Here is a 14,329-nt window from a genome sequence, read left to right as displayed (position 1 = left end):
ATAATGGTCAGGCTACCAGAGATAACTTCCCTGCTCTTTGCTGGAATAATACCATGGAGTCCTCTACATCCGCCCAAGAGAGCAGGCCGGGTCTCGGTTTAACATCTTATCAGAAAGATGACACTTTCATCAGTGCAGCACCCCCTCAGTGCACTGGAGTGTCAGAGTGAGACTTGAACCCACAATCTCCCGACTCAGTGGCGGGAGTGCAGTCTCTCTGTAAGAAATCAAGATTCTGATGCATTTCAGTCAACTAGTGTTCTCTTTTATTCAAGAATATGGTAGAATAAGTAGGAGGAGGTTGAAATAAATGATCAGATGAAAACTGTTCTAAGTTGTCTTTGGGAGAGTCAAATAGGATGGTATAAATGAGTGAAAGCCAAATTGCAACCTCTACAAATACGGTTCGATATTTTCTATGCTCCATTAAAGCTTTCTCTCCATATGGCATTGAATTGAATATCTAATGCCCGCACAATACCTTCTTAGTGTTAAAAGACGCCATGCTGATATGACCCAAAATAGCGACATTATAGTGAGAATGTGTTAACCTCCACATTATAATCACTGGATTTCCCACAAATGATCCAAAATACTTACATTTTTGTTATAACTTTTTTTTCCACCTCAGGAACTGGCCTAAGGTCCAAAATCAAAATTTTGGAACAATTTAAAAAAAAAATTACACAGTGGGCAATAGGTTAATTACACATTTATTTACCGCATTGTCATTTGATATCTTCTGCAGTTTCTATTTAAACACTTCAGGCTTTGACAAAAGCCAAAGCTCGAACTTAATGTTTTAGTCAGAACTGTGATCCAGTGATTGAATTTGGACTGCACAGCCTAATTATTTGCAATGTCCCCAATTGCCAGGATAAGTCAGTCAGATATACTAAGAATATTTTTCTAGCCCTTTCTATTCAATAGCTTTTTCTCAACTGATTTTGAAAAGCAAGAGGACAAATTTCAAATGCTTGAATGAGTAAAATGTATATTGATTGGGTTTTTGAAAACGCAGAGGGGCTGTACATATGAGAGAGAGAGAAAGAATGAGAAAATCAATTAATTTTACACATGTGTAGCTTTAGCTGTGTGTTTTATAAACTACAGAAAATGCATTAAACTGAGGAGGGAAGAGAACCGTGGAAAGCTGACAGTATAAGTTTGGCCACCTATTTTCACTTTCGATTGACTTTGAGTCAGGACACAGCAAACATTCACGCGGCCCAGAAAACGCAACAAAGTCCTCACATCTGTAACCATTGCCAAAGTTGGGAGTGCTGTTCCATTAACTAGTAAAGTCTGGCATGACAGAATCATGCCCATCAGCTAAAGCCCCAGAGAACTCTATCCCTGAGTATATTCTGCTTCTCTTGTTGAGTGACACCCATCGGCCTCCCTCAGCTGATGAATATATGAATGTTTGTATGTTCGTATGAATCAATGCTCCTTCACGTTAAACACCACTCTTGGAGGGAGCACTGTGGGTAGCAGAGCGACAGAATGTAAGCCTCCATCTACAGTACTATGTCCGACACCAAAAGTAGCTTGGGAGTGTCACCAATGCCTGTTGAATCCTGGTTGAATCCTGACGGTCAGAGCCAACAGGCTGGACCTATGGCAAGAGATCCGACACAAAGAAATAACCCATTCTGACGAAGTGCCAAAAGGACTCAAATTGTTAACTCAGCTTTCTCTTCTTACAGACCCGAGTTTGTCCAACACCATCTGTTCTTGTTTCTGATTCCAGCATCTGCAGTATTTTGCTTATCAAAGAAATAATCTTCCTGACGTCATCCTAGCCATTCTACTTGTCACAAATACATGCATCCACGATAGCACTAGTGGGAGTGACAAGAACACAATCCTTGTGGAGACTAAGTCCATCTTCACGTGCAAGACATGGGGTGGGATTCTCCGGTTGCCAACGGCGAAATCGGGTTCGCCGTTCGGTTGGAGAATCCCCGCTTGCGCCAAAATCGGGGGTGGTGCTGCTTTTGCGATGCCCAGCCCCCTCGAAAATGGCGTACTCCAAGAGTACGGCGCACGCTGTATGGACGGCCTCAGGACATCACCTGAGGCCCTCCCCCTATGCTCCGCCCCCGAAGGGCCGAGTTCCCGACGATGTGGGCCACTAATGCTATTTTTCTTTCAAGAACCCGGCGTGGCGGCTACAGACTGAGTCCAGCGCTGCTACAGTTGGGGGGAGCTGTTCCACAGGCAGATGGGGTTCTGGCAGGGGCTGGGGGCACTGGTGGGGGGTGGTCCGGGCGTGGCGAGGTGGGTTACTGGGGGACAGTATGGAGCAGGCCGCTGCGGACCGCCACCGTGCACAGCCACGGACCCGGAAATCTTCCGGCCGTATCCGCCGGTAAAGCCGGGGGGCTTTACGCTGCGTGCCTGCTAGCCCCCCACCGGCAGAGGATCGGTGCAGCTTTTTTCTGGCATAAAACGGCACTGTTCCCACGCTGCCGTCAGCACTTAGTCTGCAAATCGGAGAATCCAGCCCCGTGATCTATTGTGTTGTGTTCATTATTCCTGTACTGAGTGGAATAGATTCAGAACAGCTCCACCAGTTAAAAGCTGAGTATCCACTAGATCCAGTGGGCTGGGGGATACCAAGCTCAAAGGAAAATGGTTGCGGATGTCGGAGGCCAATTATCTCCGCACTAAGTGTGACGGAATGCTCACCACTCACCTGCTTCACTGCAGCCACAACACCAATGTGTGTGGAGTTCAACCTTCCAGGAATAAGTGTTGCGCTTGATTGGCTCCCCTGCCATTAAACGTATTTACACATGTAAAAACCAACCCACGATCTTTGGCTCATAAAAATGTAATCTTTCAAACACCTTGTATAAAGGTCGACGCTAGTTTTTCAGGGATCTAGCCCCAAAAATTCAGAAGCAAAATATAATCCTAGAGATGTTAAGATTCAATTTCATTGCAAATGTGTAAATACTAATGATAATAAATACCGGATTAAAAAGAAACATCTTGTTTTTATTTATTCCAATTATTTAAGTATTCAGATTATTAATAACAAACTACATTGTGATTATGTTATAACCTGCCTGCTTACCATTGACTGGGGACTAATGACAATCCCACAATCCTGTGGGAGTATGAGCTTCCCCAATGAGTGGGGCGGAGGAATCATTAGCAGGCTCCCTGTATGAATAAAACTGGCCAGTTTGGAACCAGCAGGAAGGAGTAAGCAGCAAGCGAGGTTACTGCTGTTGTATATATATATGTTATTGTAAATAAATGTTATTTCTTTGTATCCTTGAAACTCGTGCTGGATTCTTCATGGCCCTCACAAAACTGGCGACGAGGGTTAAAGTGAATAGCTGTCTACACTGCTGAAGCCACCTCCCTGGATTTTTGTTGGATACAAGTTGGAAGTTGTTTTCTATTGCACCATGCCTCTGTACGGACGTTTGGATGTTTTTGATGCTGCGCTGGAAAGCTGGAACCAGTACACAGAACGGATGCGTTACTATTTCTGGACAAACAACTTCACCGAAATCGAGCGCCAGGTGGTCATATTGCTCACCGCCTGCGGCCCTCATACGTTTGGGGTGATTAGGAGTCTTACGTACCCAGCTGCGCCGGACACCAAAATGTTTGATGAACTTGTGAATTTAGTGGGGCAGCATTTTAACCCAACCACATCCACGATAGTCCAACGTTACCGGTTTAATACCGCTGAGAGGACCCCAGGAGAATCCCGTGGTGACTTTCTATCCAGGCTACGCAGGATTGCGGAGTACTGTGACTATGGTGAGACCTTGTCAGAAATGTTACGCGACCGTTTGGTTTGCGGTATTAACAATGCGGCCACCCAGAGAAAGTTGTTAGCTGAGCCAACATTGACTTCAACAGGACATTCAAATAGTATTTTCCCGAGAGAGCGCAGAACGAGGAGTGCAGGAGCTACAGGGAATGGAAGTGCATGCCTTGGGGCGCAACCCCTTCCGTCCGAAAACGTCCCCCCGCACTCCTGCGGTACCTTGGGCGAGGCAACGTCGGGATCGACGCCAGTGGCCTTCGGACATTCCTCCCCGAAGGGAGCCTTCTCCAGAACCAATGGATGAGGAGCCATGTCCGTGTCAGACTTGTAGGTGCCTCACCGTCGCGGACGCCGATCCTGGGGGCGCCAGAGGCGGCATCGTTCCGACCGAGACTGGGACCAGCCCAGGGGCCGTACCTTCCATGTGGATGAACTTGCGGCGACTACTCCTGAGGACGTGGAGACGGAGGACGACTGCCTGCAGCTGCATTGTGTGGCAGCTCCCCGTGTGGCCCCCATTAAGGTGACAGTACGGATCAATGGTCACCCGCTTGAGATGGAGTTGGACACTGGCGCAGCGATCTCCGTGATCGCCCAGAGGACATTCAACCGCATCAGGGTATACAGACCCTTACATTAACCGACACACAGGCCAGGTTGGCCACCTACACGGGGGAACCATTGGACATTGCAGGAACTACGATGACCCCTGTTGTTTATGGACACCAGGAGGGGCGTTTCCCACTTATCGTGGTGAGCGGCCATGGGCCCAGCCTGTTGGGTCGGGACTGGTTGCGCCATTTGCGGTTGCAGTGGCAGCACATCCTCCAAACAGTTTCTGGAGGGTTGACTGAGGTGCTCGGACAATACCCAGATGTATTCCAGCCCGGTTTGGGGAAAATAAAAGGGGCCGTAGCCCGTATCCAAGTCGAACCAGGAGCCACGCCGCGCCATTTCCGGGCGCGCCCGGCGCCTTACGCCTTGCTCAAGAAGGTAGAAGGGGAGCTCACTCGTTTGGAGACTTTGGGTATTATCAGGCCTATCTGTTTCGCTGACTGGGCAGCACCAATTGTACCTGTAATGAAGTCAGATGCCACAGTTCGCTTGTGCGGTGACTGTAAACGTACAATGAATACGGCTTCCCGACTCGACCGATATCCAATGCCTCGCATAGAGGATCTCTACGCGAAGCTTGCAGGTGGACTCTTGTTCACAAAATTAGATATGAGTCACGCCTACCTACAGTTGGAGCTGGGCCCTGCCTCCCGACCATATGTAACGATTAATACACACGTGTATGAATATACACGTTTGCCCTTTGGAGTATCCGCTGCCTGCGCTATTTTTCAATGCGTTATGGAGGGCATTTTGAGAGGTTTGCCGCGTGTCGCTGTCTACTTAGATGACGTTTTGATCACAGGGACATTGGAGCAGGAACATTTGGAAAATCTGGAGGCTGTCCTTCGACGCTTTTCGGAGGCTGGAGTCCGTTTACGTCGCACAAAGTGCGTCTTTCAGGCAAAGGAAGTAGTCTACCTGGGTTATCGGGTGGTCCGTGAAGGTTTGCACCCCGTCACAGAGAAGGTGCGCGCGATTCAACAGGACCCCGCCCCGACTGACACTTCGTATCTTTGTTCTTTTCTTGGCCTCGTAAACTATTACGGGAAGTTCCTCCCCAATCTGGCAACTACGCTGGCCCCGTTGCATCTTCTGCTAAAGAAAAATCACACCTGGGTTTGGGGTCAGCCGCAAGAAACCGCTTTCCGGCGGGTAAAGCAACAATTGTCGTCGTCTGGGTTACTAACCCACTATGATCCTGGAAAGCCTTTGCTCGTCACATGTGATGTATTGCTGTATGGTATTGGGGCCGTCCTGTCCCACAAGATGGAGAACGGGGCCGAGCGGCTGATAGCTTTCGCCTCCCGCACATTGACTGCAGCGGAAAAAAAATACGCGCAGATCGAGAAGGAGGGCCTGGCAGTGGTCATTGCGGTGAAATGTTTCCACCAGTACGTGTATGGCCGCCACTTCACTATTGTGACTGATCATAAGTGTCTGCTGGGACTTTTCAGAGAGGATAAGCCAATACCGCCCATTGCTTCTGCACGGATCCAGCGCTGGGCTTTGTTGCTCGCTGCATACGAGTATTCTCTGGAGCACAAACCAGGAACGCAGATAGCGAATGCCGACACACTGAGCCGATTGCCTTTATCGACCGGCCCCATGACCGGTGAGGTGGTTGCAACCCTAAATGTTATGGACACCTTGCCTGTTGCGGGCATTTTCCTCCAAGCTGTCAGAATTCAGCGTGGAAGATGGCATCCTCTTGTGGGGGACGCGTGTGATTGTCCCGGAAAAAGGACAGGAGCTGATACTAAGAGACTTGAACAATGGGCATCCAGGTGTGACCAAAATGAAAATGTTGGCCCGGAGTTATGTCTGGTGGCCAGGCCTCGACGCCGACATTGAGAAGGTGGCCCAAAACGGCTCCATTTGCCAGGAGCATCAGAAGCTTCCGCCGGCCGCGCCCCTACATCACTGGGAATGGCCAGGGAGGCCTTGGGCACGCTTGCATGCGGATTTCGCCGGCCCTTTTCAAAGATCCATGTTCCTTTTATTAATCGACGCCCAGTCTAAATGGCTAGAGGTGCATAAGATGCTAGGCACAACATCCTGCGCGACAATTGAGAAGATGCGTTTGTCTTTTAGTACGCATGGCCTCCCAGAGGTGCTGGTCATGGATAAGGGCACTCCATTCACAAGTGAGGAGTTTGCGAGGTTCATGAAGATGAACGGCATACGCCATATCCGCACTGCCCCTTACCACCCGGCTTCAAATGGGTTGGCGGAGCGCGCAGTGTAGACATTCAAACGAGGCCTAAAGAAGCAGTCTTCCGGGTCAATGGACACGAGACTGGCTCGCTTTTTGTTTTCGTATAGGACCACCCCCCATGCGGTGACTGGGGTAGCTCCCGCAGAACTCCTAATGGGCCGGAGACTTCGCACCCGCCTTAGTATGGTTTTCCCAGACATTGGCGCAAAAGTACGCCGCACACAAGAACGTCAGGGACAGGGATTTTCTCGGCATCGGCCGATTCAGCAGTTTGCAGCCAGTGACCCAGTGTTCGTTCGCAATTTTGCTGGTGGTGCCCAGTGGGTGGTGCCTGGCATAATCTTTCGCCAAATGGGTCCTTTATCTTACCAGGTGCAAGCCCAGGATCGTCTCCAACGCAAACATGTAGACCACGTTCGGTCCAGAAGACTATCCCTTCCAATGATTCCCCGCCCCCGGAGCTCATTTCTACAGCCGCAGAGACCAGAGACAATGGAGAGTAGAACATGGAACATACAGTGCAGGAGGAGGCCATTCGGCCCATCGAGCCTGCACCGACCCATTTAAGCCTTTCACTTCAACCCTATCCCCGTCACCCAATAACTCCTCGTAACCTTTTCTGGACACTGAGGGCAATTTATCATGGCCAATCCACCTAACCTGCACATCTTTGGACTGTGGGAGGAAACCGGAGCACCCGGAGGAAACCCACGCAACAGGGGGAGAACGTGCAAACTCCGCACAGACAGTGACTCAGCGGGGAATCGAACCTGGAACCCTGGCGCTGTGAAGCCACAGTGCTATCCACTTGTGCTACCGTGCTGCCTCACAGTAGTCCTCACAATCTTCCTCTGGTGCCTCACTCAAAGCCTGCGCAGGTCGTTACAGAACCGCGTGGAGATAGAGACGCCGAGATGACAGAGGCAGCAGACTCTGACTCCGAGGTGGAGACACAGGACGCATCAGAGGGGGAATCCTCGGGCCCACGGGGCATGGATGTACAACCGTTACGGCGTTCATCACGGAAGTGCCAGTCTCCGTCTCGTTACACGCCGCCCGATCCAGCGCCTCGTGCAAATGGTGTCCGGCCTGCGGCAAAACAAGTCCGACGCCCTCCTTCGCCAGGGTCTTCGATGGATTCCTTGGACTTTGGGGGGAGGGATGTTATAACCTGCCAGCTTACCATTGGCTGGGGACTAATGACAATCCCACATTCCTGTGGGAGTATGAGCTTCCCCAATGAGGGGGGGGTGGAGAAATCATTAGCAGACTCCCTGTATAAATAAAGCTGGCCAGTTTGGAACCAGGAGGAAGGAGTAAGCAGCAAGCAAGGTTGCTGCTGTTGTGTATACATATATATATGTTGCTGTAAATAAATGTTATTTCTTTGTATCCTTGAAACACATGCTGGATTCTTCGTGGCCCTCACAAAAGATTATTAATTACTTACCAGTCATTACTGTGGTTTATTTTTATTGTTATGGTTCATTGCAGTCTATATTAGAGTGGACGCCATGGATGGAATTCTCCCATTTTGTGACAGTGCTGTGGTGAGCAGATCTGGTGGTGCCTGGCCCACCAATCAGAATAGCAGGATCCCAGGCCAGGTTCTGCTCTTGCAATCTCATTAATGATGCACAAGCCAGTTCCCCTCTGACTCGGCTGACAACTGGGTCATCCGTCCGTCCTCTGCTTGCAGGATTGAAGGTCCTGCCGCCATATTTAAATACCAGTCCAGCAAACTCATTTCATTCTCTCCAGTCCACATGGCTTCACCAGACCGTGCAGGACGTCAGCAGCCCTGAGAATAAAGGCCAGCAGCCTGACGAGGAAGTCCATTCCTTGTTTCAATCACCCTCCCCTAGTCCATCGACTGCGAGGCACCCATGCCCCGCTTGGGCCTCTACCCACCACATCTGGAGTCTTCCTGCATCCCCTTCCAGTAAACAATGTGATGTCCCTTCAAGCCACCTTGTCTGTGAGCTCTTCATGCAGCCTTGTCGGGGTCCAGCTACCCTCCCCTCAGTCTTCCCTTTGCCTTCCTTCCATTGTTCATCATGCTCATCCACCTCCTTCCTCTATAGGCCATCATGAGCCCCCCCCCCCCCCCCCCCCCCCGCGCACAGCCCTCCTTCCACATTGCACAGCCCTCCTTCCACATTGCCCACCCCCTTGCCTTCACTAGGCCCTCCCACCCCTCCACACCGTTATTCCCCAGCCTCACCTCACACTCCACAGTCGAACTTCGGACCTTTGTTGCGATGGTTACACATGTCTCCCAGCAAAGTGCTGTCCAGATAAACATGGCTGTGTGGCTCCAGGGGCTAAGGAGACCCCTGTACTCCCCAACCCTACTACTGATCTGTCTCGGTGACACAGGAGGGCCCATGTGGTCAGCAGCTCAGTGGTGCTGTCCATGACAACCCGCTGGACATGGCGACGGAGACAGGTGCCCATCTGTCCTGGCAGAATGCTGTGGAAACTGCAGCAGGAACAGTGGAGCACTATGGCTCTCACCCCAAACTCTCTGGCAAACGGGAGACCGCCTTGTGCAAGCCGCTCGTTAGTAATCGGGTTTGACGCTAATGTAGTGTGACTAATGTAGTGTAGCTAAACTAGTGTGACGCTAGATTGAAAGTCCTGATGGGATGCCAATGGACAGCTATTTTAATGAGCATTCATGAGATGCAATGAATGCAAATGGCGTTTGCGCCACCTGCTAGCCGGAAGAGAGACCCGCCACTGGGAGAATTGTAACGGAATTTTACTCCAGCGGGTTCCGACTTTTTGGTTCCTGCCAGATTCACTGCACCCACCCACCACCAATCCCGCTGCAGGCAGCTTGGGAGAATTCCGCCTCATGACCTTTGGCCTAAAGAAATTGGTCCCAATAATTTGACTTTTACACGGGTTTATACAGTACACACTGCAGCACATGCTACCTACAGCATGCAATACTGCAACTCACCAATTTGGCTTGGCCCACCTGTCCAGATCTGCTACCTCTCCCACTGAAAAGGCAATCATAGCAGGACCACGGGAACAAAAGCATTGCCTGCTATTCACTCACTTTCCTTTTTTTTTAAATTTAGAATATCCCCCCAAAAATGTTTCCAATTAAGGGACAATTTAGCGTGGCCATTCCACCTAACCTGCACACCTTTGGGTTGTGGGGATGAAACCCACGCAGACATGGGGAGAATTTGCAAACTCCACACGGACAGTGACCCAGGGCCAGGATTCGAACCCGGGTCGTCAGCGCTGCAGTCCCAGTGCTATCCACTGCGCCACATGCCGCCCTTCTCCACACACTTTCCCGAGCTGCCAGCGTTCCATTGCCCCTTCATTGCTGCTGGTTCAAAATCCTGTAAATTCTTCCCGAATATCATGATCACAAGATCTGCAGTGATTCAAGAAGGCCCACTCAAACCTTCAGAAGGCAAATAGGAATGGACAATACAATCTGAACCTCAGTCACATTTTAAAAAAAAATGAGAACCCATCAAAGCTGACACAAGTGGTTCATGAAACATCAGTTGACAGCTCAAACCGAAATGAGCTTTAGATACAAGAGGATATTCTACATTACAATGACGCACACTTGTAGCTTTGCGAATGAACCTAGCCATGCGCAATAGCAGAAATGTCTACTATTTGACATATTACATCTAAACAATCTTAATTTTGAATTGAACAGGGTCCCATCCATTGATGATGGAAGACCTTGATTTAGAAGTTGGCCCAGAAATATTGCACTCCAGCGGCTCCAAATCCGAAATCTGATTCGCCACTGCAAATGCAGGTTCTGCCTATGGAGGTCAAAGAAAATTGGTTTCATTCAATGCCAATATCACTAAAACCCCTGGGTGACTAATTTTACATGGTCAGTGCATGTCTCTACCTTATCAATGGGGGCACAGGATAAAGGAAGCTGAGAGTAGTGGTTTTCAAACTGGGAGCACAAGGACCCCTGGGACTCCTTATATACTTTCCAGGAAGTATCGACACAATGGAGAAGTGGTTATTGAGCAGGGCCAGGCTTAAAGAGGTGGGGCAATTGTTCAGGGTGCTGTGGTCAACAGTAAACAAATGGCCGAAGCTGGAGGTGAACTGGGTAAGAGCTGTGAGGCAGGGAACGGATTGCAGTACGGCGCAGGTGGGGAGCACTAAAAACACCAGGAATATCGCCAGGTAGACCCACAAATACAAAGGTTGGAAATGGCCGCCAGGTGAGTTCAGCCTGGTTCAAGAGAGGCGAGGTTTTAATTATTTAAGTACGGTATGCTTAAACTCTGAGAAAGGGCACCAGAATTAAAGTTCGCTCCAGGTTCCACCTTCCTCAAGGCAGGCCTGTTATTGTTTGGAGTACTGAATATTATGTGGTGTCATAATTTAGTTGGGGAATTTGTGATTACTAATTCATTAGGAAAGGGGTCCTTCATGCAAAACAGTTTAGGAACCATGGCTTAGTGAACCCTCTCACAGCTGGGGAGGAAAACAAACTAAATTAGAATATAGGGCCGGCGGCTCTCTGTTGGTGGAAACATGCTTCACATGAGATGGGCAGTCCTTGGGTGACAAGACAGACATAAATATATTTTACCCAGACCCAAACAAGATTGAACATATTCCGACAGGCCGCTGTGTTAAAGGGAGCTTCAAATGGTGCAAATATTCCATTTCTCAGCAGTGGCATTGTTCAATTTGATTGAAAAGAACCACATACTGTTTACACTCCTGCCTTGACTCATATCTGCCAAAACCTATCCAAAGCACAATCTTGCCTTGCAGTTCATGAGAGACACCGTAATGTTATAGTTAAACACGTTAACCTGTTTCTTTAAAAAGTTCTCTACACATGTGTTTTCGATATCGCATAATAGACTGCATAAAGATGTCAAATTTACTTATCTTTCATGGTTCCAGAAGAATATGCACCAAAACTATTGTATTCAAACCACGTGTGTGAAAACCATGCCGCTAAGAAAAAGAAAACACTTGAAAACTCTCACACGTTGGTCTCTTCGGCTGTAAATAAAATACCCTCCTTGCACTTTTTTTTTTCTATTGAACCTTATTGGGTAAAAGTAAATTTATTCCGAAGCAGTGTAAGTTCATTGAGAAAGATTGAGACGAAGTAATTTCTTTAACATGGCAATAGACTGCAAGAACCAATTTTGCTTTGAAAATTCTGCAGGAAATCACATTTTGACTGGTAAATTATGAGCGATTGCTGCTTAATCAGGTAAATTCAAATGAATAAGTTGTTCCTTCATGGCAAATATGTTCTCCATGAAAAACTGTTTGTACCCTAACATATATACTATAGAAGAAAATACAGGGTGGCTGGACTTTTAGTTGAAAAGGCAAAGAACTATCTGACTGCATTTGAATCTACTCAAACAAAACAAACATGTGGCAGCCACAACTATCACATAGTTAAATTGATACATATTGGCGCTTAACAGACTTTTATGTAAATTACCAGTTATCGTAGCCATGAAGGCGAGTTTGCTACATTCAGCTTTGAACGATTGGAGCTCGAAAGCTGTACTTAACATTCCTGAGGAAGATATGTCGGGGACAATTGTAATCTAACTCGCTCGTCCTGAAATGTCAAAGTTGCGTGCAACACTGGCTTTACACACAGTCCGAATTTAATCTTCGATGAGGTCAAGTTGCAAGTTGCCACAGCGTTTAACAAGTCTCAGATATTTCAATAAATCATAAAAGTTTAATTGAAGTCAATGGAGATAAATGCTGGCAGGGGGGGTGGGTGGTGAAAACAGAACTATTAAAAAAAACCACATATGCATCGGACATTTGTGAACTAGATTTGGCTACAGATCCGAGGTGACGCAATACGAAGAAAATTAAATGGCTGAGTACTATTAGCCAGTTCTCCTACCTTTCCTTCGGAGTCCCAATGCCATGTTTGCCCAATAAATGGGTGCTCAGATGTTTCTTCATAACAAAGGCCCATCTGGAAAGCAAACCAAAAACAGGTGTTTTGTTCATTTCTACTTTAGCTTGTGCCACATGCCTTGTGCTGCAGTGAAGGAGATGAAAGAGAATAGTGCAATAGCGGAAACTACTGTGAAGGTAGAATTGGGGCTTACAAACTCCAACGTCACGAAAGGCTCAATACTCCTGGTTTTGATTCAAAGCCACTGGTTATGACTGGCATGAATACAGATAAACCTCTTCAGTCTGCAACCAAACTCAGCTCTCACTAGCTGCTCACTTAATGTTCCTCCACGTTGATCTGTTGTAATTACTGTTAATTACTGAAATACTGGCCAGAATCTTACTATATTCAGTAGCCAGTTGAGCATAGTGGGCTAAACAGCTGGCTTGTAAAGTAGAACAAGGCCAGCTGCATGGGTTTGATTCCCGTACCAGCCTCCCCGAACAGGCGCCAGAATGTGGCGACTAGGGGCTTTTCACAGTAACTTCATTTGAAGCCTACTTGTGACAATAAGCGATTTTCATTTTCATACTCTTACAAAATGTCGGCACCGGAGAGAATCACGGCGATGGCAGGACCTCTACAGCATCCTCACAGCTCACCCTCCCACCCAGCTTTGTGTCATCGGCAAATTTGGAGATATTACATTTAGTCCCCTCATCTAAATCACTAATATATAAGATGAATATCTGGGGCACCAATCCCTGCGGTATTCTAGTAGTCACTTTGGAAAAAGACCAGTTTATGCCTACTCGTTGTTTCCTGTCTGCCAACCAATTTTCTATCCACCTCAATACACTACCCCTAATTCCATGCGCTTTAATTTTACATGCTAATCTCTTCCCAACACTTCCAATGGCTCCGCTCCCTGCACCTCTGATCCCCGTGTTCCGCCCAGTAGGTTATCTATTCCTCACATGCCCGCTCACACTCACTTCCCAGGTGTGCCAAATTTCATTACCATCTGATCTGGCAGGACTCCCACTTATACTCTCCCATCTGTCTCATCGCAAGACAAGCCCAACACAACCGGTGTGAACAGGTACAGCCTGCTGCGATCATGCTTGAGCTGAGATGCCGAACGCCTTCTGAGGGGAGAGCCCTTGAGTTGTTGGGCGATGAATGAGACCACAACTGAGCAGAGGGCGAGTGCGGCCAGGAGACAGAAGTGAGAACCATCAAGGCATGAAGCCATGGTGCCATCTAGCCTCACTTGCAGGTCAATCAGTTGACCATCCTCAGGCCCTCTGGAGACCACAGACCTGAGCAGCTCCGAGGGAGACATCTCGGAGACAAGCATCGAGTGGGCGTTACAGCTGTCACCCACACCCTCCACCAGCACAGACACGCACACCTCGTGGGATTAACTAGTAGATGGTTTCTGGGTCACTCGCTGGTGAGCGCCTCACAGCTGAAGATACACACCAGGCAGCGACAGGGATTTCCCAGGGAACCAGCACAGGGGGATGCAGGAGCACAGGCCTCAGCTGAGCCCCTGGCCGATGGTGTGTCGCTGGGTCCAGTCGTCCCAGGGCTGGAGCTACTAAGGCAGCGTCACGGGAATCAGGAAGAGACGACAGCATCCCTCCCCAGACTGTAAGGCCAACTGGAGAGTCCCATCACCTTTTGTCCGTGGAGATGGTGCCATCACTCCAATGCATCAAGGCCAACACTGCGAGGATGGCATCCACAGTGGAGACCTTGGCACAGGACATGCACTCCATGGTGGGGG

The 14,329-nt window shown here is 48.7% G+C and overlaps 1 protein-coding gene across 2 annotated transcripts in view; it reads right to left on the bottom strand.

Moving 5' to 3' along the window:
* Positions 1-14,329, bottom strand: part of znf407 (zinc finger protein 407) — a 565,952-nt gene that overhangs the window by 292,740 nt on the left and 258,883 nt on the right. For both annotated transcript variants that reach the window (XM_072466945.1, XM_072466946.1), the window contains exon 4: positions 12,538-12,612. In XM_072466945.1, the coding sequence (XP_072323046.1) occupies positions 12,538-12,612 (75 nt within the window). The remainder of the gene's footprint in view (positions 1-12,537; positions 12,613-14,329) is intronic.

This window comes from Scyliorhinus torazame, chromosome 11 (genome assembly GCF_047496885.1).
Source record: "Scyliorhinus torazame isolate Kashiwa2021f chromosome 11, sScyTor2.1, whole genome shotgun sequence".
In the NCBI taxonomy this organism is placed as follows: domain Eukaryota; kingdom Metazoa; phylum Chordata; class Chondrichthyes; order Carcharhiniformes; family Scyliorhinidae; genus Scyliorhinus; species Scyliorhinus torazame.
Note: the sequence above shows the minus strand (reverse complement) of the source record. Positions and strands in the feature narration are given on the sequence as shown.